The sequence below is a fragment of the Haliotis rufescens genome, unplaced genomic scaffold (assembly GCF_023055435.1).
Source record: "Haliotis rufescens isolate VD_foot unplaced genomic scaffold, xgHalRufe1.0.p SCAF_13, whole genome shotgun sequence".
Taxonomy (NCBI): Eukaryota; Metazoa; Mollusca; class Gastropoda; order Lepetellida; family Haliotidae; genus Haliotis; species Haliotis rufescens.
In genome coordinates this window covers 14,828,172-14,854,968 of record NW_025963813.1, presented here as the reverse complement: position 1 = coordinate 14,854,968, position 26,797 = coordinate 14,828,172, and the positions used below count along the sequence as shown (strand labels likewise).

General features: G+C 40.5%; 1 protein-coding gene across 2 annotated transcripts in view; it reads left to right on the top strand.

Annotated features, from left to right (window-relative positions):
* The window catches only part of LOC124111214 (activated CDC42 kinase 1-like), a 104,945-nt gene that overhangs the window by 45,641 nt on the left and 32,507 nt on the right, over nt 1-26,797 (top strand). For both annotated transcript variants that reach the window (XM_046470855.2, XM_046470854.2), the window contains exons 2-9: nt 7,981-8,094; nt 21,830-21,965; nt 22,601-22,786; nt 23,075-23,227; nt 23,640-23,825; nt 24,632-24,723; nt 25,235-25,361; nt 26,418-26,564. In XM_046470855.2, coding sequence (XP_046326811.1) covers nt 7,982-8,094; nt 21,830-21,965; nt 22,601-22,786; nt 23,075-23,227; nt 23,640-23,825; nt 24,632-24,723; nt 25,235-25,361; nt 26,418-26,564 — 1,140 coding nt within the window. In that variant the 5' untranslated portion in view covers nt 7,981. The remainder of the gene's footprint in view (nt 1-7,980; nt 8,095-21,829; nt 21,966-22,600; nt 22,787-23,074; nt 23,228-23,639; nt 23,826-24,631; nt 24,724-25,234; nt 25,362-26,417; nt 26,565-26,797) is intronic.

The window sequence follows — 26,797 nt, the reverse complement described above, 5'->3', positions numbered from 1 at the left end:
CATGTCATCGAGTTTCCTGAGGAAATGTTTACATTTCAGGGAATAATCTATCAATATTTGGCAGCAAATATCATAAAAAAAATTCCAAGTTCCCAAGTCATGTTGATATAACTAACAGAGCAATAAGTAATTTAATGGCTTTTTGGAGTCATTTCATTGATAACAAGACCAATAAATAGGAAGAGGTTTTCATGCTCAGTTAAATTTTGCAATATAGACTGCAATCTCAAATTACGGTGTTAATAACTTGAAACATTCCTCTGAAATAAAGAAAATAAGGATTTAAAAAAAAGTTACAGCAATTTTGTACTAATTTACCTGCCAGGGACACTTAGTAGAGAATCCTAGGTAAATCACTGCATTTTAATTATTGGTGGTACTCATGAAATATGACTTTTGTCAGGTCCCACTAAATGAGATAAACACTTTTTTATGTTTTAATTCATGCCAATTCCAATCAAATCAGAAAGTTTACTCCAATACAATACCTCTCTGCAAAAAGATCTGAGGTTATCTCCATAGAATGGTGAACCCTGTAAAACTGACCACCCGATCAACATGAAGGATGGTGGGTTCTTGAACCAACCAGATGTTGATTCTGATATTCTGATCATAAATAAGCAAAAGAAAATTGAAAGTGTCAGATCACATTGTGCCCTACATTGTAACGCCATGACGCTTAGACTGACACAACAGGATGGAACAATAGCCAAAACAGGCATAGTGCTGCTTTTTTTTTTTGCATTTGGAACTGGACTATTTTTGTTTTAGATATACAGATATCAGATTCACTTCTCTGAATGTATTGCTCACTCGTACAAAGAATTAAGAAGCCTTGGCACTGATTGTCTGATCAGAAAGGGACTTGTAAAGATCCGGGGTAGAATAGGGGGTCTTCAGCAACCCATGCTTGCCGTAATAGGCGACTTATAATGCTTGTCGTTAGAGGCGACTAACGGGATCAGTTGGTCAGACTCGCTGACTTGGTTGATGCATGTCACCGTATTCCAGTTGCATGAATCAATGCTCATGATGTCAATCACTGGATTGTCTGGTCCAGACTCAGTTATTTCCAGACCGCCGTCATATAGCTGGAGTGCGCTGAGTGCGGCATAAATCAACAAAGATTGAAATAAAGAACAGAAAGATTAGAAAGTTCCCCTTGTATGTAATGTCTTTGAATGGTATCAGAATAAAAGATTTGATTTTTATGAGATTAACGATTATGGACCAGACAATCCAGTGTTTGATATTATGAGCAACGATCCTACGATGATGGCATTGAATCTGAAAACCATAAAATTATTTTACTGTGTCATGCCATGTTGCCTGTCAGCGGTTGACTCTGGCATCTGTGACATTTAGCCTATGAACTATGACACTCATACATAATCCTAGCTTTAGTCTCAGAATTGACTTGGATAATTAGATTACTTTGACTTTGACACGTTAGAGGGGCTGTTGTTTGGGTGCGTGGGTAGGGGATTAGATCCAAGTATTTGTAGTTGCTGTGTGCAATACTGTGTTTTGTGTATATCGTGTTTGGCATGTGGTCCATGAAATAATGTCTTGTCTTGTCATGAAAAATAGCTCTCAGAAACAAGAGCAATAGCCATTTTGTATTACACAGCTGTATCTCCCTTATACTGATAGAAATAATTAAGGAACAGATATTTAATTAAGGAAGTATGTGTGAGTGAGTGAGTGTTGTCTGATTCTGTTTCATTTTGACTCGACCGCCTCCGTGGTCTAGTGGTAGAGCGTCCACCCAGAGAGCGGAAGGTCCGGGTTTGATCCCCGGCAGCGTCATACCAAAAGACGTTAAAAGATGGTACTTGTTGTTACCCTGTCTGGCGCTCGGCATTTAGGGGCTAAAACAAGGACTGGTCGGCTCGGAGTCAGTTTACTGTGTCTGAGTGGGATATTCATGTTAAACTGCGGCATGGTATCTCAGTGAGCTAGCACTATAAATCGGCATCTGTCCGGTACAAGCAGCCACACAAACACTCACACGTACATGCACGTCGCTATATAAGTGCAATAATCTTGGACGCGACGTTATACCCCATTTCACCTCACCTCATTTTGACTCATCAGCAGTGATTGTTGCTCATGCTGTCAACCACTTTTAACCTGGTTCAGACTTGGTTATATGCAGGTTGCCATTATATTGCTTTGATATTGCTGCCTGTTGGATAAAAAAACATCCACTTGTAAATTTCAGTCAGATGAAGCGAATATATGAACTGATTTGATATAGGACAGTGTTTGAAATACAGGGAGAGCCATGGGTCGTTGAGGTCTGGTGTTGTGTTATTTGAAGCTGGGTTCCCACTTTACCTTAGATTTTAACATTAAAATTATTTGAGCTAGAGGAAAATTTTCAAGAATCTTGTAATTGACGCTTGCAATACTGTTCAGACAGCGATGATATCTGGTTGGTAACGAAGATGTCATACCCTAGATACGACCTTGCCAAGATTTCTATACAACCTAGATCACGTGGATCTTTTCTTCAACATCAAGCTGACATGCTGTGATATGACTAGAATACTGTTGAAAACAACATTTAAACAAACTTACTCAATCAAAATAATAAAAGTCATGGAGAAAACGGTGAAGGATCTAGCCACTTTTATTTGAATATTGGATCTTGTAATATTCAAGGTACATGTTACGACCAACAATAAAACAGGGAAGCAAGTTAGAATATTATCACGAGTCTGAGCAGAAATTCAATACACTCTCTGAGGACCGTTCATTGCTGTAAAAAAAATGATCGTCAGGTACAAATGAAATTATTTTGCAGCCAATTACGGAATGGTGATCCTTGTATCATTTTGTACTGTGCCAGGGCTTTCTCATCAGGCTGGAGTTGATCACCAGGAGACGCGGGTAATCCCGGATCGGGGAATTACATTCACTGATGCAACTCTAGCGTTATGTGATGGAGCAGCATGGGGGTGGACTTTCAAGGCTTAACGAATTAATCCTTAGGGATTCTACCTCACTGAACCCTGCGGGGTGTTTTGTGTGATGGAAACCGCTATCAGGTGGCTTAAGTACTTTACATACAGCTTCTGGGTTTCTGGACATGTTTGGTTATTCATTCTTATTTATCTGTTCTATGTTCCCGTGTGGGTTGTGGTCTGAATTGTTGGTTAACGCTTCTGCACTCAGGAATATTCCAGTAATATGACGGCGGCCTGGAAATAATCATGTCTGGACCATGAGATACTGAATTGTGGGAGAAGCAATTGGCACTCACGTCTAAATGGAAATATGATGCATGATTTGCCTAAGGCTGACCTCTTGGTAGACATGAAGCTGTGCAATGTTCACTCACTCCACTCACAGTTCGACCCGTGGATCCGGGGTAGAATAGGTCTTCAGCAACCCATGCTTGCCGTATAAGGCGACTATGCTTGTCGTTAGAGGCGACTAACCGGATCGGGTGGTCAGACTCGCTGACTTGGTTGATGTATGTCATGGATCCCAATTCCGTGGATCGATGCTCATGATATTAATCACTGGATTGTCTGGTCCAGATATCAAAGGAGTTTAATATATTTGCAAACATGATTCTACTTTTATTATATCTCTCTAATGAGTTGAGACAACTAGAGATATTTACATAGGCTCTGCCTGTTTATCGATCCCCTTTCAATGTACCAAGTGACCCGGGAAGATTCCGGGGTAGAATTGGTCTTCAGCAACCCATACTTGCCGTAAAAGGCGACTATGCTTGTCGTAAAAGGCGACTAACTGGATCGGGTGGTCAGGCTCGCTGACTTGGTTGATGTATGTCATGGATCCCAATTCCGTGGATCGATGCTCATGATAATAATCACTGGATTGTCTGGTCCAGACTCGATTATTTACAGACTCCCGTCTTACAGCTGGAATATTGCTGAGTGCGGTGTTAAACAACAAACCAACCAACCACTCACAGTCCACTCACTCACTCACAGTCCACTCACTCACTCCACTCACTCACTCCACTCACTCACTCCACTCACTCACTAACAGTCCACTCACTCACTCACAGTCCACTCACTCACTCACAGTCCACTCACTCACTCACTCACTCACAGTCCACACAATCACTCACTCACAGTCCACTCACTCACTCACTCACAGTCCACTCACACACACTCACTCACTCACAGTCCACTCACCCACTCACAGACACATCCACTCCACATCAACTCCACTCATCCGCTCACAGTCCACTCACTCACTCACTCACTCACTCCACTAACAGTCCACTCACTCACTCCACAAACAGTCCACTAATGTCATACAGTCACTCACTCATTCCACCTTATCCACGCTGCTGATCCATATAAAACTCCAGACACACTGACAGTGGGCACACAACCCCTGGCTGTTACAGTGACCTCTTAAAGTGACCTCTTACAGTGACCTCTTACAGTGACCTCTAACAGTGACCTCTTACAGTGACCTCTTACAGTGACCTCTTACATTCAGTATCACTGCATAACCCTACCAATACACCAGGTCGCGCCGACCACAGCAGAAAAAGGTCATGGTGTCAAAATGTCACATTACAAAGTAACAGATCATAAATGGCCAGTAGGCTGTCGGTAATCAATGGAAATTTATTCAATGTATCTGATGTTGATGATGTTGTAGAAGCAAACTTGGCCTGATGTAACCTTTTGGTGCAAGTGTCACAATGGTTGATCGTTGTCATGAATTGGTTAGGCAGTAATTTTTAATTCTCAGCATTATGGATCCGTCAGAGAAAAACTTTCACTGTAAAATCTAAATTACATTTCAAGTTTATTTTGTAATCCAATAAATTTTTTGTGTCATGACAAATTTATAAAAATAACTAATTCATTACTAAAAAAAGTGATTTCATTAAAAAAATAATTCATTTAATGAAAAAGATTATGAACTGCTTCAGCAAACATGAACAGTTTAAAATCCTTTTCCCATCAAACAAGAGTGATCTCCCTTGTTTATGACCAATTCTTATGGATTCTGTTTGTAAGTTCTAAGGGTTATGTGTGCAGCATGTGTATGTCATTTAGAATTAACTACATATACATATATACACCAGGCTTTGTTTGTTCTCTGGCGACAGATGGTTACACATGCGATAGACAGACTCAACGAGGTAGATATTGACACATGGTTCACAGGTCAGGCATCGCTCATGAAAGGGGCTGTGTCAAAGTATTAAAGTGAATTTATTTAGTTTGGCAGTTCATGATCTTTCATGATCAAGGAAATGGTTAATTTCACTACTTTGTTCATTTATCAGTCAAACCAATGAAAGATAGTAGTCAGTCATTTGGTTAACTACTCATTGGGTTAAGTTTATTTCAAGACTTTTGATATGCTCCCTCATGAGGTGAATGTCTTGGAGGTCGTATGTTGATATTGGTAGTTGATGGTTATGGGTACATGGGGAAATATTTGTTTGTCTCCCAAATTTGCAGAATGAACAGCTGTGTTTCGGGGGATGTTGAGGAGTATGACAGGTATTTTAAGAAGGACTTTGTTTTTGTGCTTATGTTACCATGGTTATGCTTGTTGAGTCTAAAATGTTGACTATACAGGGAAGAATTTATTGATATGCAAAACAATCCTGGAAAATTGCATATTATTCTGGGATAGTGTTGGAAATTAAGCGGTCCATGTCTTCTATGGTATTTGAATCGGGTCGCCCTGTAAAATTGTAAATGTCAATCAGTCAAGTTTATTTTATAATTCAGGCCACATGGCCTATATCTCAGTTGTAAGATAAGTCATATTTAGCTCACATGTCCAGAGTGTTACATCTTTATCGACCTCATTATCCCCCGCCGCGCGAAAGCGCGAAGCGGGGGATATAGTATTCACGACCGTCCGTACGTCTGTACGTCTGTACGTCCGTACGTCCGTCCCACCTGTTTGTTGCCGCGATATCTCAAGAACTAAACACTGGATTGTCTTCATATTTGGAACTATGGTGTATATACAGACTCCGCAGACACCAGTCGGTTTTGGTGACCTTGGTCCCATTTTCAAGGTCACAGCAGACAAATCTGCTTTTAGAGTTGGAAAACGGTGTTGCCGCGATATCTCAAGAACTAAACACTGGATTGTCTTCATATTTGGAACTATGGTGTATATACAGACTCCGCAGACACCAGTCGGTTTTGGTGACCTTGATCCCATTTTAAAGGTCACAGCAGGCAAATCTGCTTTTGGAGTTGGAAAACGGTGTTGCCGCGATATCTCAAGAACTAAACACTGGATTGTCTTCATATTTGGAACTATGGTGTATATACAGACACCGCAGACACCAGTCGGTTTTGGTGACCTTGACCCCATTGTCAAGGTCACAGCAGGCAAATCTGCTTTTGGAGTTAGAAAACGGTGTTGCCACAATATCTCAAGAACTAATCGCTGGATTGTCTTCATATTTGGAACTATAGTGTATATACAGACACCGCATACACCTGTCAGATTTGGTGACCTTGACCCCATTTTCAAGGTCACAGCAGGCAAATCTGTTTTTGGAGTTGGAAAACGGTGTTGCCACAATATCTCAAGAACTAATCGCTGGATTGTCTTCATATTTGGTACTATGGTGTATATACAGACACCGCATACACCTGTCAGATTTGGTGACCTTGACCCCATTTTCAAGGTCACAGCAGGCAAATCTGTTTTTGGAGTTGGAAAACGGTGTTGCCACAATATCTCAAGAACTAATCGCTGGATTGTCTTCATATTTGGTACTATGGTGTACAGGGGGGGGATATTTCGTCACTCTGTGACAAATACTTGTTTTAAATAATTTACATTAATATCAAGCTATCAAGTACAGTACATTAATATCACAGGAGTTTAATATATTTGTCAAACATGATTCTACTTTTATTATATCTCTCTAATGAGGTGAGACAACTAGAGATGTTTATATAGGCTCTGCCTGTTTATCGATCCCCTTTCAATGTACCAAGTGACCCGTGAAGATTCCGGGGTAGAATTGGTCGTCAGCAACCCATACTTGCCGTAAAAGGCGACTATGCTTGTCGTAAAAGGCGACTAACTGGATCGGGTGGTCAGGCTCGCTGACTTGGTTGATGCATGTCATCGATCCCAATTGCGTGGATCGATGCTCATGATGTCAATCACTGGATTGTCTGGTCTAGACTCGATTATTTTACAGACCGCCGTCATATAGCTGGAATATTGCTGAGTGTGGCGTTAAACAATAAACAAACTGTACCAAGTGGAAATAAATATTGTTAAAAAAACAAACTATTTCTCGAGTGAATATATTTCTTGCATCCAGTTGTTAACATTAGTCTTGTGGCAAGCACCTCTAGTCTTCCATGCTTAATTTCAAGCACTCCTGTCAAAGACAATTACATTTTGAAATGCATTGCAATTGCTTGTTTGTTGTTTAACACCACCATAATCAGTACTCCTTACGCAGTTGCATGATAAATAAGGAGTAGATTTTGTTAGGTTTGACTTGGCAAGCTCTACAACACAGCCGATCCGCTGCTCAGGTCATCATGTGCTTTTGCTACCATGAGGCTGCTATGCCTCACCGATGACACTCAGTCTTGCCATTGTGCATCTGTTTGAATCGTTCAGATTCACATGTCAACTTATGATAAGTTTAACGCCAAAATCAGCAATATACCAGCTGTATGTCAGTGGTCTGTAAATAATCGAGTCAGTGATTGACACCATTGGGATCGATCCATGCAAATGGGATACAATGACATGCATCAACCAAGTCAGCGAGCCTGATCACCCGATCCCGTTTGTCGCCGCTTATGACAAGCATAGTCGCCTTTTTCAGCAAGCGTGGGTAGCTGAAGACCTATGCTTGCCGTAAAAGGCGACTATGGTTATCGTAAGAAGTACAGCATGATTTATCGCATGCTAATAGTTATAATTTTTCATACTCTGAAGTACAATTTCAAAAAACATTTTGTGTTGCAGGATGAGTGACGTGTCGGGGGAGGAGGATGGCCAGGAGTGGCTGTACGAGCTGCTACAGGAAGTCCAGCTGGAGCAGTTCTACACAAAACTCCGCGATGACCTCCAGGTCACCAGGTCAGTGACAAGTTACCAGTCTTCGATCCAGAATCTAGCTGTCCAGTCGCTGTCTTGTAAAAAGTCAGTTGGCAGAACTGTTTGGATATCATGATGTCATCATGTTTGATTTGACATCGACTTGCTTATGTCACAATCAATCGTGTTTCCATGCTGAAAGTTTTGATGGTAGTCACAAGATAGATCCATTGTCACGCCTGTGAACACACAATGATGAGTTTGATGCATGTTTCACAAGCAGGGTGTACAGGATTTTATGAGCTGAACATTTGTGTACCCCCTTTGACCTTCAGTTTCATGGTGTGCCAACCCATTCAGCTTGTACAATCATGTCCATCCCACCAGTGACACATGTAGTCTCAATTTGTTGTTGAAAATTACCATTGTACAATGTCCAGAGCTGCCCTGGGGAGTCTGGGTTAGAATAGGTCCCAGGGGGCACGGATGGCCCACTCGTCTAAGGCGCCGCAATTCGCTGCGCAGAGTTGCATACCTTGGGCACGCCAGAAACCTATGATTGTGGGTTTGAATCCCAGTTCGCCCCGATTATGTTTCTAGGTTTGTCAGATGGATTATTTACAGGCTACCATCATATACCTGGACATCTTCCCCAGGCAAGGGAGTTAACTGACTGTTAAAGCCCAGTGTCCACCTTTGCCGAACTAGGCTGCAATTATGGAGTTATATTTTGGCTGGACTAACAAGTCTATGCATAGTCAAATTAAAATCTCGTAATGAAATCAACATCCAGTTTGTAAACTGCCGTGCAGATTTCGGTCGATTGTAGGATTTGCAAAGCCTTTATACCTCCAACTCAGCATCAACAGATATTTTCCAAATGTTTTCATGTTTTTAATCAAGGTGCTCACGTGATTGGACGCACTTTGTGAAATAAGACCCTATATATTACAAAAAAACGATTTTGATTATCGATTAGATTGTCTTGACTGGGCCCCGCAATTTTGTTTAAAGCAAATGCATGTGATATGCTGGGTGGAATCTGATTGGTCAATAGGAGGGACACAGAAAGGACATAACTTGTAATAACATGATAACCACTGGTGGCGCTACGATCGAGCCCAGATATTCAAGCCAAGTTCGGCAAGGGTGGAAACTGAACTTTTATAGTCAGTTAACTCCCCTGCCTCAGGAAGATGATACCTGGAATATAACATGCACCCTAAAGCTGTACCGTGTCCACTCCCTGTTCTGATCAGTGTAAAAAAACAAATAAAGTGGGTATTGTGACATATTTCAAATTAACCAGATTCAAATTATATAGTACTTAAATAACCTGAGAAATAATGCAGCGAACAGACAGGAATAATGTCTTCATGATCATTGAGATTGGCTGTTCATAAGAGTTGACGCTCAATGACAAAAACAATCTGTGCCAACAGTTTCCTGTGAGGTAATAATCATGAAAGATAAAAATTACAATCACAACATCCAGACCAGTCATTTTAAATATGGAACAAGTAAAAAATGGAAAAACATTTTCCCTTGTAATGTTTTTTTTTATAAACAAAGATAATCACTGATATTAGAAAACATACAAGTTTGTGGATTCCAACTTCTGGTTTATTGCATTTAGCGACGTTTAGATGTAGATATTATGAAGATGCCATCAAAGTCACCCCATTTAAGTTATTAACTGACGTTTCGGTGTAAATCCTTATACTGTTGTCAAGCAAGGCTGAACATCCATCATAATATCATAGGCTTAGTGTGGTAATAAATTAACACTGGGGCCTGTGGGTTAGCCTAGTGGTTAAAGCGTTCGCTCGTCACGCCGAAGACCCGGGTTCGATTCCCGACATGGGTACATTGTGTGAAGCCCATTTCTGGTGTCCCCCGCCGTGATATTGCTGGAATATTGCTAAAAGCGGCGTAAAACCATACTCACTCACTCAAGGCTGAACATTGGTTTAAGGATATGTACCGAAATGTCGTTTTTTACAGTAAATCTAGAAGTTGTGTCTAAATTGTGTCTACTTTAATGAATTGTCGTCCGTCAACTTCTAAGTCAGCAGTAGAATCTTACAGTTTCAGTTCACTAGTCCTAATAATGATAACAATTATATAATACAGCAAAACCCTTAAAAATGGCAAATTTCTACTTGTCCTTATGATACCTTAACTATTGGGCAATTTGGCAAGGACTATAGGTCAAGTGCCAATTTCTAACACTGTAAGTAATGTCTATTAAACAATTCATCATCAAGGTTGTATTATTGATTCTAGTTTGTATTTCTATTAACAATCGAGAGATTCAGTAGATATAGTCAGCCTTTGTTCACCTTGGTCATCAGGGAGGTTGATATCGAAGGCAAGCATTGATTGGTATCAGGCGGTGTTTGTTGTGAAGGACAGTGCCGACCACTGAGTGACCTGTCTCACCTGCCCACTGGTTATCAGGTGTCCGTCAGTATATACACCTGGTGGCCTGCCCAGGGGTCAGCATTGACCAGGAAGTGACCTGGCTTGACCTGGAGTAGGTCAGCATGGCAGATCTGACTGTAGGAACAGAAACCACAATGGAAGTTTGTAATGTGTTTCTTGTTGCGGACTGTTCTCGTAATCTGAAATCTGAGTCAGTATAGTGTGTCTGAGTGATAAGAAGAAGACGAAGAAGATGAAGAAGAAGGCTATTTGTGTAGCGCAAAATCCACATCACTGAAGAACATGCTCAATGCACAAATTCAGCCTATGTACATAATTATATATATGACAGAGAGGGGACAGTTAGATAGTAAAAATATACACATTCACTTGTAGCGTTTATAAAGGTATGTTTTGAGTCCAGACTTAAGCACAGTGATGCTAGGTGCACTTTTGAGGCTGTAGGGAAGGGAGTATCATATAGTGTCCGTGTTATAATGCGGCATAGTATCTCAGACGGCTGGCACTATAAACTGGCATTAGTCTGGACTTATGATAAGCTCGCATGCATTGCACGCACGCACACAATTCGCCATTTCGCCTCACCTTACTCCATTATCTGGAGTCTATTTTTAGTCCAGATTTGGGAGTAATTAGAGACACTGTCTCTGGAAATGGGCGTTAGATTTGGGCATAATTAGACATTGTCTCTGTATAATGAGCATTATCAGTAACTGCTAAATTGATCTACAAAACACAATTGAGTTAAAAGCACATAAACATGAATGATGAATGACTTGACGAGGTAGGATAAGGCCACTGGAAATGTCTAATTTGAACTTACGGAACTTCTGACATGATGAAATTCATGTATGGCAGAGATAGGTAAGCAGGTCCCAACCCCAAAATGAATACCATATTCGACGTAATAAGCGCCCCGCTCTAATAAGCGCCCACGGCGATATTTGCTAATATATTGGCAAGTGAATTAGCACCCCTCCCGATTGATCATTGTACACAAGACTTAAATGTATTCGTGTATAATAGGCACTCGAGTGTTATATGCACCCTTAATTATTAAATTCTGGAACAATATATCTGTCGTATATAAACATTTCAGGCTGTCAGCATAAACCACGAAATTAACGATCTTTCAACTGTTTTTTTTTCACCAAAATATATTCTAATAAGAGCCCCCTATTTCTAATTTTGAGAGCATCCTGGGCGCTTATTATGTGGTATACGGTAGTTGCTTTATGTTTCTACTGTCTTTATTCTACATCAGTAAGAATCAGCTGGGGTCAAATATCAGAAAAAACACTTCTGGAAACCCCATAAACAGCCTTTTTGACACACTGTAGACTTTAATGTACACATTTAATGTTAATAAGAGTCCAAGACATGAATGTGCTGAAATGGACAAAGTCTAGCTGTCTTTCTGATAACTTCCTTAACAATTTCTAAACATCTTACCGAGGCAAGGGAGTTAACTGACTTAAAAGTCCACCTTTGCAAACTAGCCCAGAATTTTGTGGCTTGATCCTTGCGCCACCAGTGGTTATTTTGAGTTATGTCCCTTTTATGACCTTCCCATTGACCTGAGTCAGATTCCACCTCTCATATTATCAAATGGGTCTCACCTCACGAAGTGCATCAAATTACTTGACCACCTTGAGTTAAAACATGAAAAGAATATCTGTCGATACCCAGTTGACGGTACAAATGCTTTGCAAATCCTGAAATCTACCTAAATCTGCATGACTGATTAAATAATGAACCAGATGACGAATTTGTTACGCGATTTTGATTGGACTATGCATGGACTCGTTAGTCCAGCCAAAATATAACCATAGTTACAGCCTAGTTCCGCAATGGTGGAAACTGGACTTTTGTAGTCAGTTAACTCCCTCAGACAATGACTCGGGAAGATGTTTCTAACATGTTTGCAGATTTCTTAAATTATGTAGATCCTGTGGGTCAAAAAGTCTCTTTTCGTACCTTGTCCAACTGGGTTGGTTGGTTGGTTGGTTGGTTGGTTTGTTGCTTAACGCCGCGCTCAGCAATATTCCAGCTATATGACGGCAGTCTGTAAATAATCGAGTCTGGAACGGACAATCCAGTGATTAATATCATGAGCACAATTGGGATCGATGACATGCATCAACCAAGTCAGCGAGCCTGACCACCGGATCCCATTAGTCGCCTCTTATGACAAGCACAGTCGCCTTCTATGGCAAGCATAGGTTGCTGAAGACCTATTCTACCCCAGATCTTCACGGGTCTGTCCAACTGGGACTGCCAGATGGTCTGATCATGGTCTACCCCCACTGTACCCTGTTTGATTTATGATATAGTAACAAGAGATTATAGGATTAGGCCGTATCACCATCTGGCCAGTGTGACTTTTGGGTACTCACTGCAAGTCAAATAATATAAATATAGGACCATTACACAGGTATGCATCTCATGATTCTGCTTCCGGAATCTGCTGGTTCGAGTGATTTGTCAAACTTAAACCAATGTTTATAATTGAAACATAATTTCGCTATGAATTCCTTGATCAAAATCAACTGCAAGAACAACAGCATATATGTTAAAGTTTTGTAAACTAGATGCAAATACCACCACCCAACTTTTGTTTTGATTCAAGGTCATAATAATTTTGTTAGTAACATTATACTCTTTCGGTCTGACCAAAACTGCTCCAAGATATTATTTTTCTGAGCAAAACCACGAACAAAATTTCCAACAGATATTCTAGGACATCCAACATATCCAAATCCTGAATGAAATCCTTTCAAGTACTGTCTGGATTTTTCCATTATTATTATTATTATATTCTACATTTATATAGCACAGGTACTGGTATGATTGCTCAAATGTGGTTTTATATGTTCCACGACCAGTGTATCTGTTTGCATCATTCTCAACTCCCTGGGGAGTACACAACCCCAGCTGCCTCCGGGCGCTAGAGGATTTTTACATCCACCTCACATATCGGGCACCCATTTCCTGCTGGTTGAACAGAGGCACTTTTGAACTTAGTCACTTGTCAAGTGTGACACCACTTGTTTTGACACTCGTGTTTCGTGTGTCATCTTCCATCAGGAGAGGGGAGGTCGGGTAGCCTAGTGGTTAAAGCGTTCGCCTGTCCCGCCGAAGACCCGGGTTTGATTCCCGACATGGGTACAATGTGTGAAGCCCATTTCTGGTGTCCCCCGCCGTGATATTGCTGGAATATTGCTAAAAGCGGCGTAAAACCATACACACCCACTCACTCCATCAGACGAGTGGGTTCAGATTGAAGTGCATAAGTTGTATGTACTGTACATAAGGGGTAGTGACACCCCTGTAAGGTCCTGTAAACATTGTTGGTTCCAAGGCTGAATAACAACCCGGTCACTACCAGGATACAATCTCAGCACGTCACAGCCGCTTTTGACCGCTTGCCCACTCAGCCCCCCAACTCAGAATATTGGTTGTTCCCTAAATTGTCCTCCAGATGTTTTGTGCCATAACACCTCCATTCACTCAGAACACTTACATCTTAACACTCCCCCTCCTAATGCGCTCCTACCAACAGGAAGTATAGGTTTCATGTCATGGAGTCACATGGGGTCAGGTCAGAGGTCACAGAGATTAGGATGTTGTTGACCCCCAGGCAGGTCAGCAAACAGTTGTGGCACGTGTGGGTGCTCCAACTCATTGATAATCTGGCGCCATGTCGCCATCACGGAAGATGACTGAACTCCTTGAGGAAGTTGATGGCATGATGATTATTTTGTCACATATATATATATAGTAATAATTAAATAAGTGGAGTAAGATTGAACACAGTTTTAATTGGCTAGCGCTTTCAACTCGTACAACGTATGAGTCTCATCAGGCCATAACTGAATAACGGACATGAAGTAGCAACATATAGTTACGTGACGTCATAACATTTAGGAGAACTATGACGTCACAATACCAAGGTGACAATGGACAAATAACTTACGCCTTTACATTTAACTTAGGCGCGTATTTATGAATGAAATGTTGCTCTTTTGAAACAATGTAGGTTCATGATCAAAATTTAGCTTATATAGCGGGAAAACTAAAAAGTTGCCGTTTCCACATGCATCTAAATGTTCACTGAGTGGAAACATGCGGTTGTGTGGCTGCTTTATTTGTGAACGGTGAAGATTCATTCTTCTTTTTAATTTAAGTTCTGTCTTTCCGATATACTTTTCATTGCATCCACTACAAACAATCAAGTAAATAACATTTCTAGTATCACAAGTCATATTTTGTTTTACAGTAAATTTAGTGTCCTTTGTAATTTGGACTGAACAGCCTTCAATTATATTGCTGCAAGTTAGGCAACGTTTGTCACCGCACTTAGGGGATGAGAATCTTCCGCGGATCAGCAAATTTAAGTGACCACAAATTTGTTTTATTCTGATGAAACCCCTATAAACATTCCCAAATTATGGACCACGCTCCACTGAAAAGAAGTTTCAGCTGAAAAGGAAAATATCCATTCTCATCCCTTTATATGAAAAAAGTTCACCGAGCTCCAGATAAGCTGTGTATGTTATCTGCGTAAAATACACAAACTAAATCACCATAACACAGAGCTCCAGATAAGCTGTGTATGTTATTGGTGTAAAATACACAAACTAAATCCCCATAACACAGAGCTCCAGATAAGCTGTGTATGTTATTGGTGTAAAATACACAAGCTAAATCACCATAACACACACACAGAGAGAGAAGAGAGAATATTGTTTATTAAAGTGTCACATGTTATATACACTTCGTGATAAGATATATACAAAACAGTAAAATATACCATCCGGCCAAATATGACCTACGAGACACTATAAAACGTATCAATCATAAAACTATTCAATTGAAACAGAATAAAAAATGTAACACACGGACACATAACTACGTGAAGCTACTTTTCAGCCACACGGAGGCGCGTTCTCATACTTAACATACACCGCACATATACATACATCCATAGACACATATACATAAATACATACCTCGTGATGCAGGCGCGGAGCACGGCCGTGGGCGGTTTCAGTGAGGAGCGCACCAGTATGCCAGGATACAGGGCAACTGACTTCGAAAGTCCTAAGTTAAAAAGTGCGCTCCCCCTTAACTCCCCCCACCGCGTTGCGCCGCCCCCGCTCCCCGAGTGCGTGCGTGCGTGCGTGCGTGCGTGCGTGCGTCCACGCGTCCACGCACACACATACATACATACATACCCAAATTATTGACCACGCTCCACTGAAAAGAAGTTTCAGCTGAAAAGGAAAATATCCATTCTCATCCCTTCATATTAAAAAAGTTCACAGAGCTCCAGATAAGCTGTGTATGTTATTGGTGTAAAATACACAAACTAAATCACCATAACACAGAGCTCCAGATAAGCTGTGAATGTTATTGGTGTAAAATACACAAACTAAATCCCCATAACACAATTAATTTTGAGTTACATTCTGCTAAATTACCAAATGTATTTATTTAGACAGCACACATACATAAACTCAACTGTAGTAAATAATGCATAGAAAAGGGGTCTCGTCTTTTGTTTATTAGATATATATGTATATGTATATATATCACCGTTGTGTGTTTTCAGAAATGTTAAACACTTAGGGCAGAACTCAAATGGTTTCAAATTAGAAGTTACCGAAACATCATTTTAGCAGAATTTTTCTTTTGTATGTGTGTGTGTAAAAATACTAATAGATTGGACCAAAGGGAGCAAAAATATATTTGAACATCCAAAGAAACCTCTCAATACCATGTGATTGACGTCTTCCTGAGGTAGCTGACTATAAAAGTTCAGTTACCTCCCTTGCTGAAATAGGCTGGAATGTCGTGGCTTGATTATGTCGCCGCCAGTGGCTATATGAGTAATATCCCTCCTACTGACCAATCAGATTGCTCCTCTCATATCACTTACATTTACCTCGAACAAGATGGCTGAGCGCCCAGTCAAGATGATCTGATTGATAATCAAGATCTATATTGTAATAAGATGGCCTTGCCTCGCGAAGTGCATCAAATCATTTGAGCATGTTAATTAAACATCATGAAAAGATTTGGAAAATATGTCGACACCTAGTTTGAAGTACGTGTGCTTTGCAAATCCTGCAATTGTCTAAAATCTGCACCGCGGTCGGCATGTTATTCGCCAACCGTAGGTCGATTTTGTTACAATTTGGATTGGACTTGTAATGTATAGACGTGTTAAGCCAGCCAAAATATAACTCAGAAATTCCAGCCAAGTTCGGCAAGGGTTGAAACTGGACTTTGACAGTCAGCTGACCCCCTTGCCTCAGGAGGATGTGTGAATGATAATTTGTTTAATCATTGATAATCAAACACAGTAATCAGTGATGATCAAATACAGTATTTTAAGTTTTATTTTTGTTTTACTTTTGCCAGGGCCAGCTGTAAAACAATTACCGTATTTGACGTAATAAGCGCCCAGGGCGCTCTCAATTAGAAATAGGGGGCTGTTATTAGAATATTATTTTGGTGGAAAGATAAATTTCGTGGTTTATGCTGACACACTGAAATGTTTATATGCGACAGATGCATTGTTCCAGAATTTAATTCCCCATAATTAAAAAAGCATATAACACACGAGCGCGTATATTAAACGCGAATAAATAAGTCTTGTGTACATTGATCAATCGGAAGGAGTGCTAATTGGGATTGTTCACTTAGCCAATATATTAGCAAATATCGCTGTGGGCACTTATTAGAGCGGGGCGCTTATTACGTCGAATACGGTAAACAGAAATGTCTTTGACATTCATGAAATAAGACCTAATTCTTCTTGGAGTCTGTCAAGGATGCAACTTAAGTCCTTCTTATATTAATTGATTTGATAAGTCAACAACTTGAAAGGGAGAGAGATATACCGGTATATGGGATCTTTTAAAATGTTTTTGGAAAAATAGAAATTGTTCAGTTAATACAAAATTGGCATGAAATATATTTTTCTTCAGGTTACACCAAATAAAATATTTTGTAAACTGTGTGCATGCTGGATGTCCTAAAAAAATATGTTGTGAAAAGCAAAGTTAAATGGCAATGCTAAAAAAGGAAGACCAAATTGAATAACTCATGTTAGAGAATCTCAAAGTCTTTGTTACAGGCTATTTGATGTTGTGAGAACATGAATGTTTCAAATCTTCTTAAGAGAATCACCGCCTCCGTGGCCTAGTGGTAGAGCGTCCGCCCGGAGAGCAGAAGGTCCGGGGTTCGATCCCCGGCCGCGTCATACCAAAAGACGTTAAAAGATTGTACTTGTTGTTACCCTGCTTGGCGCTCAGCATTAAGGGGCTAAAACAAGGACTGGTCGACTCGGAGTCAGTATACTGTGTCTGAGTGGGGTATTCATGTTAAACTGCAGCATGGTATCTCAGTGAACTAGCACTAAAAATCGGCATCAGTCGGACTAGTACAAGCAGCCACACACACACACACACACACACACACACACACACACACACACACACACGTGCATGCACGTCGCTATATAAGTGCAATAATCTTGGACGCGAGGTTAAACCCAATTTCACCTCACCTCACCTCGTGAGAGACTCTATGTGACCTATGAAATACCCAGTAAGTCAGGGTTCACAGTATCTGCAACACAATCACAAAGCAGCAATGTTTAATTGTACATGCAGTTGACAAATTTTGTTTAATTCAGTCACAGCTTTATGCATATAATCCAAAGAAATGTTGTAGTTTTATGAACAATAGGCTTTGGACATGGGACAAATATGCATATAGTCCAGTAATGCAGGTATGCAGGTAGGAGATGTGAGATGTCCCAGACGCCTGTCAACATGGTCGTCATCAGGAAGTTGACTACAAGCGTCTTAGGCCAGCTGAGATGCGTGGCTGTCTTCTCCCGGGGCCTAAAGGCCACCTTGGTAATCTCAGTTGTGTTATCTAAATTCTCATCTCATTTGTATTATGTAGATTTGATGTTTCGCCTGGAGAGAAAAGAACTCTTCATTTTGACTCCAAATGAATTTAATAATCAACAGTTGTAACACCAGGTCTTTGCTGCAGAAAATCTGTTTTAGACTAAATCTACACCAAATCCATGCAACACGAAGTCTACTCTACACTAAATCCATGCAACACTTAATTTACGCTACCCTCAATCCATGCAACACTAGTCTACTCTACCCTCAATCCATGCAACACTAGTCTACTCTACCCTCAATCCATGCAACACTAGTCTACTCTTCCCTCAATCCATGCAACACTCAATCTACTCTACCCTTAATCCATGCAACACTCAATTTACTCTACCCTCAATCCATGCAACACTCAATCTACTCTACCCTCAATCCATGCAACACTAGTCTATTCTACCCTCAATCCATGCAACACTAAATCTACTCTACCCTTAATCCATGCAACACTAAATATACTCTACCCTTAATCCATGCAACACTAAATATACTCTACCCTTAATCCATGCAACACTAAATCTACTGTACCCTCAATCCTTTCAACACTAAATCTACTCTACCCTCAATCCATGCAACACTAAATCTACTCTACCCTCAATCCATGCAACACAAAATCTACTCTACCCTCAATCCATGCAACACTAAATCTACTTTACCCTCAATCCATGCAACACTAGTCTACTCTACCCTTAATCCATGCAACACTAAATATACTCTACCCTTAATCCATGCAACACTAAATCTACTCTACCCTCAATCCTTTCAACACTAAATCTACTCTACCCTCAATCCATGCAACACTAAATCTACTCTACCCTCAATCCATGCAACACAAAATCTACTCTACCCTCAATCCACGCAACACTAAATCTACTTTACCCTCAATCCATGCAACACTAAATCTACTCTACCCTCAATCCATGCAACACTAGTCTACTCTTCCCTCAATCCATGCAACACTAAATCTACTCTACCCTCAATCCATGCAACACTAGTCTACGCTACCCTCAATCCATGCATCACTAAATCTACTCTACCCTCAATCCTTTCAACACTAAATCTACTCTACCCTCAATCCATGCAACACTAAATCTACTCTACCCTCAATCCATGCAACACTAGTCTACGCTACCCTCAATCCATGCATCACTAAATCTACTCTACCCTCAATCCTTTCAACACTAAATCTACTCTACCCTCAATCCATGCCACACTAAATCTACTCTACCCTCAATCCATGCCACACTAAATCTACTCTACCCTCAATCCATGCAACACTAAATCTACTCTACCCTCAATCCATGCAACACTAAATCTACTCTACCCTCAATCCATACAACACTAAATATACTCTACCCTCAATCCATGCAGCACTAGTCTACTCTTCACTAAATCCATGCAAAATTAAATCTACTCTCCCCAAAATCCATGCAACACTAAATCTACTCTACCCTCAATCCATGCAACACTAAATCTACTCTACCCTCAATCCATGCAACACTAAATCTACTCTACCCTCAATCCATGCAACACTAATTTTACTTTACCCTCAATCCATGCAACACTAAATCTACTCTACCCTCAATCCATGCAACACTAAATCTACTCTACCCTCAATCCATGCAACACTAAATCTACTTTACCCTCAATCCATTCAACCCAAAATCTTTGCTACAGTCTTAAGCTATGATAAGTCTACACTATGTCTAGGCTTGACATAGTCAACACTATTCTAACTCAACATTACTCTTAGTATCTGTTTACTTATAATAGCTGTAAGGATGTCCTCGTGCTAACCTTGCTGTTATATATAGGTCTTTAAGTCAGTTTGGATTGTTCACAGCTAACTCAAACATTTCCATGAGCATAAAACCCAACACTCAAACAAGTACCATCTTTTAACGTCTTTTGGTGTGACACAGCAGGTTGTCGAACCTCGCTCTCCATTCTTGACTAGTGTAATGATCTCGTACAATCACTTCAGCATGTTGGTCTCTACTCCTATATGTATTATAATACTGCAAAAGAAGTTAACGACCACTTGATTCTTTCATATTACTACAGTTAATCTGTCATGCCAATTGTAGTAATATGAAGGAATCGGGATGTCTGGCCAGCATATTGTATTGTGACATCACAGGCAGACATGGAGCAGTGCATCTTTCCGAGGCAAGAGAGTTAACTGACTTTAAAAGTCCAGTTTCCACCCTTGCCGAACTAGGCTGGAATTCCTGGGCTCGATCGTAGCGCCACCAGTGGCTGTTACGAGTTATGTCCTTTCTATGCCTCTCCTATTGACCAATCAGATTCAACCTCTAGTATCACTTTCATTTGCTTCAAACAAAACGGTGGCGCTCAGTCAAGACAATCTGATCGATAATCAAGATCTATATTGTGATAAAACGAGTTTTACATCGCGAAGTGCATCAAATCACGTGAGCACCTTGATTAAAAACAGGAAAAGATATAGAAAATATCTGTTGACAACGAGTTAGTTGTGCGCATGCTTTGCAAATCCTGCAGTCGACCAAAATCTGCATGACACTCTACGAACTGGATTTCTATTTCGGTGCACGATTTTGATTTGACTATGCATAGACTCGTTAGTCCAGCCAAAATGTAACTCCATAATACCAGCCTAGTTCGGCAAGGGTGGAAACTGGACTTTTATAGTCAGTTAACTCACTTGCCTCGGGAAGATGGGAGCAGTGAGATTGTAGACTATCACAGGTTGTGTCAGTGTGTTCTCTTGGAGAAGGCCTTGTTTGTGATATTACTAGGGCTGCACGAATACACTATGAGTGAGCAAGTGAGTGAGTTTGGTTTAACGCCGCTTTTAACAGTATTCCAGTTATATCGCGGCTTGTCAGCTTAATGTGGGACGACTGGGCCACCCATGCCCCCCGAATACACTATGAAGCGAATATGATTCGTATCACGAATATAGGGTAACAGATATAAATATTTTTTCACGAATACAATAACAAGTCGGCAGTTGATGTATTATTTGACATGGTTTGTTAATTATTAATATATTAAACATTGATATACTTCACCTATCCAGGTACTAGTATCTGCTCAAATGCGACAATGACCAGTGACAACAATACTATCAAATTAAATATTATGATAGTGTCGTCTGTGAAGAAATCTATGCATATAATATGTTGTTCTTTTGTATTTTTAGGTACAGGGTAAATGCACATGATTGCATATTCATGAATATTCAATTCTAGTGGTCACGAATAACGAATTCAATTCTTGAATGGATACGGTTCGATTCACCCAATATGCCAGTGAATATGCCTAGATATTACACAATAAAATATGTTGGTATGAATGTGTTGCAGACTGGTGCACTTCGACTATGTGAAGGGGGAAGACCTGGAGAAGATCGGGATGGGGAAACCCGCCATCAGACGTCTGCTGGATGCTGTCAAAAGAAAAAAGTCCTTTCGCAAAAAAGGGGGAGGAATCCTGGACAAGGTAGTCATGGCAATTGACTCCTCAAGACAATTTAAATTAAATTAATTTCTTTTATGTCAGTATCGGGTAGGGGTGAGGGTGGTGGTGTTTCAACAGTTATACATTGTGATGAAAGGGGCCTACTAGAGAATTTACGCCCCCTGGGATCGGTCCCCAGCACCCTGTGCTGGTCGTAAGAGGTCACCAAATGGAACGGATGGTCAGACTCGGTGACTAGGTTGATTGCATATCATCGTAACTCTGACGGCAAGGATCGCAGGTCACAATATCAATCCCTGGATTGTCCTGTCCAGACTTGATTATTTGCAGCCTGCTGGGGGAGGTCGGGTAGCCTAGTGGTGAAAGCGTTCGCTCGTCATGCCGAGGACCCAGGTTCGAATTCTGACATGGGTACAATGTGTGAAGCCCATTTCTGGTGTCCCCCCGCTGTGATATTGCTCGAATATTGCTAAAAGCGGCGTAAAACCATACTCACTGACTCACTCACTACAGGCTGCTGTCATAGAGCTGGAATATTGGTGACCTGGAACCTTGTTTGGAATCCAACCAGGTGAAAGGTGATTGCTTTACTAGAAGCTAATTCCCTGATATGTCCCCTGTCAGTGTGTACTAGCATTGTTTTCCTTGTATTTCAGATATTACCGAGTGGGAAGACGAACGAGAAGGGATCAATGAAGAAGCAGAGTCCTGGCTCCAGGGTGACTGAACAGGCACTAACATGCCTCATAGACCAGAAAAATCTCAACATGTATGAAAAACTAGGCAATGGGTCATTCGGCGTCGTCAGGAGAGGGGACTGGATGACCCCTGCTGGGTCAAAGGTAAACTTGAAAATTTGGAAAAATATCATCTCACCAGTATTTTTTTCACAAATAAGGATGACGATTGTATTGCTTCAGAACCTCAGGTTGCAACTTCTGGTTACTGATGGAAGGGAGACAACTCTGTCAATGGGCTGTGTTATGGTTTTCAAATATATGATTTAACAGACTGCAAATAAATTTCATGGTTAGATTTACAAATTTACATTTACAAATTGTTATGTTAATTAAAGGAGACGGGTTATTAATGAGAAAGGCAAATCTTTGATATTTTATCGTTATTTTCAGAAAAGTGTTGCAGTTAAAATTTTGAAGAATGATGCCCTTGCACAACCTGGAGCCTTCGAAGACTTTGTGAAGGAAGTGAACGCCATGCATACCCTCAACCATCCCAATCTGATCAAACTGTACGGTGTTGTCCTCTCCGCACCTCTCATGATGGTATGTAAAGAGAGAGGACTTCCCAACCTATTTGACCAGGATTGAAAATGACTTAATTGGGAGTCAGACTTAATTTGGGTGTCGGACTTAATTTGGCAGTTGGCCTTAATTTGGCAGTGGACTTGAAAAGGCCTTAGTTTGATAGCCTGATCTTTATAAGCCTTAAATTTTAAACTGTCTTGAACAGGCCTTAAACTTCAAATAAGTGCTTTTAAAATGCCCTTGAAATGGGCAACCCATTTGTTGTCCAATAAATGTATCACAATTATTTTGTTCTCTTATAATGTGATGATGTCATGTGGAAAATGTTTATCTGTAACTTGATCAACAAATATTTTGGACACACTGGTATGTGGGCCTTTTCTGCTAAACCTGATGCATCCCAGGTAAGAGGACAGTTTTCCTACTTCAGATAACAGAGTTGGCTCCCCTGGGTGCCATGTTGGACCGACTGCGAGCCCTGCAGGAGAAGATACTGATCTCAACCCTGGTGGAGTACGCAATACAGATATCTACTGGCATGAGCTACCTCGAGTCTAAACGCTTCATACATCGAGACCTGGCATGTAGGAATGTCCTATTATCTACACCAGACAAGGTAACCATTATGATGATGTGATGATGATGATGATGATGATGATAGTGATGGCAAAGACGATGATAGCAACAACAATGATAATGTGATGATGATGATGAGATAATGACGGCAAAGACGATGATAGCAGCCAGAATGATAATGTGTTGAAGTTGATAATGATGATGACAAGATGATGACGACAAAGACGATGATAGCAGCAACAATGATAATGTGATGAAGATGATAATGATGATGATGAGATAATGACGACAAAGATGATGACAGCAACAACAATGACATTGTGATGTGATGATGATGATGATAAGATGATGATGATGATAAGATGACGTCAAAGACAATAACAACAACAATCATAATGTGATGAAGATGATAATGATGATAATGAGATGATGACGGCAAAGACGATGATAGCAGCCAGAATGATAATGTGTTGAAGTTGATAATGATGATGACAAGATGATGACGACAAAGACGATGATAGCAGCAACAATGATAATGTGATGAAGATGATAATGACAAAGATAATGACGACAAAGACGATGATAGCAGCAACAATGATAATGTGATAAAGATGGTAATGACAAAAAGGATGATATGAACAACAAATTCTGAAATGTAAACGGCTCCGAACCTCTGTCTGTGAATAGTGTAACAAGGGAGACAACTCATTAGGTAAGGCTTTATTTAGGCTTCAATGCAGCTGGGGGGTTTTAAATTTTGTAATTTGTTGTTATTTGACCAAATTAATAACAAGTACTGATTGTTCTGCTTGACGACTGTAAATAATGAGGACACTCTTTCTTCAGGTAAAGATTGGTGACTTTGGGTTGATGCGAGCTCTTCCTAGTCAGGAGGATCACTATGTGATGTCCGAACACAAGAAGGTGCCGTTTGCATGGTGAGAAGATATTTGTTTCAGGGATTAACCTGAGTCTTGCTTTCGATTTTAAGTTGGGTTATGAGGAAGACCAACAAAAAAAACTGAACTTAGCACGAACACAAAGTGCAAAATTTATCATCGCTCTTCATAAGAAATTGTGAATAATACGTATTGTGTGGCTTAGAGAAGTTTTAAAATGGGCAATACCTTTCGGGAATAAGGTTTCGTGAACTTTGAAATTTGACATTTCCAGTGGTCCAAAAAGTGCCCTGGTCCTGCTCTAGACTACATCTAGTCTCTGAAATGAACATATTGTACTACATATATACTACAGTGATCTAGACTTGCCAAACATTATAGACTTGCATGGGCTGTATTTGATATATATTTGTATCAGGGTCTGTAAGACAGACTAGTCCTGCTCCTGCTCTTCTTTGACTGTCACAACTGACTTTGTTGGGTTCCATCAACAACATCAACAATATTGAAGTATCTGAGGACTATTTGATCTGGTGTCTATTTGTTGCAGGTGCGCCCCAGAGAGCCTCAAGTCGCGGCAGTTTTCCCACGCCAGTGACACGTGGATGTTCGGGGTGACGTTGTGGGAGATGTTCACGTTCGGCCAGGAACCATGGCTGGGCTACAATGGCTCCCAGGTAAAAACTTGATGGGCATACTGGGAGTGACTTCTGTTTGATGCTGACAATAATTTACTTACACAGGGGTTCAGATCTGTTAAGTTTCTAGTACATTGATTGATTGTCATCCAAAATGTCCTAAAACGTTTTTCGAAAAATTCTATAATGATATAGAAGAATTTCCTATCAAAATTGTAAATGTTCTATTGCTTTTTGTCCCCAGCAAAAGTACTGCTTGCATATATATGTTATGTTACACTTTTTTACAATTTTTGGTTTATGGAACTGATGAATCATTACAAAAAACACAATCAGAAATAAGATGAACATGACTAAATTATATTTTTGATTGGCAAATAAAGGATATACAGTAACTGCAAAATTCAAACAAAAGGGTGAAGTATTTTTTTATATAATTGATTAATTGCAATGTTTTTGGTCTCTTGACTCTGTAAACACCTTATGACAATAAATGCATGTACATCTTACTGTCAAATAGGGGGCGGTCGGGTAGCCCAGTGGTTAAAGCATTCGCTTGTCACGCTAAAGACCTGGGTTCGAATCCCGACATGGGTACAATGTGTGAAGCCCATTTCTGGTGTCCCCCGCCGTGATATTGCTGGAATATTGCTAAAAGCAGCGTAAAACCAAACTCACTCACTCACTCACTACTGTCAAAAAGTAAACATCCTTTGTTGGAAGAATTTCTATTCAGTGGTATTGGAATCAACCATTGAATCACTGTGCATTTTCACTTCACTTCACCTCACTCACTCACTCACTCACTCACTCACTCACTCACTCACTCACTCACTCTATCTCTCACACGATCAGGGGCGGTCGGGTAGCCTAGTGGTTAAAGTGTTCGCTCGTTACGCCAAAGACCCGGGTTCGATTCCCAACATGGGTACAATGTGTGAAGCCCATTTTTGGTGTCCCCCGCCATGATATTGCTGGAATATTGCTAAAAGCGGCGTAAAACCATACTCACTCACTCTCACACGATCACCACACAATCACTATCACTGATCATGCACTCTCTAAATCACTCCATCACTCATTTTCTGTTTCGAGATTCTTCATAAGATTGACGTGGAAGCAGAGCGTCTGAGCAAGCCCAAGTGTTGCCCAACCGACATCTACCAGCTCATGTTGCAGTGTTGGGCCCACAAGTCTCACGATAGACCAACGTTTGTGGCACTCAAGGACTTCCTGTGTGAGGTAGGTGATGACGCTCTGTATACCATATATTCTCATTTTCAATCAATCAGGATTTCATATGATCAATCTTGTTTCCTAAACAGGTTATGTGAGAGATCTGTACAGTATTTAGGGCGGTCGGGTAGCCTAGTGGTTAAAGCGTTCACTCGTCACGCCGAAGACCCGGGTTTGATTCCCGACATGAGTACAATGTGTGAAGCCAATTTCTGGTGTCCACCGCCGTGATATTCCTG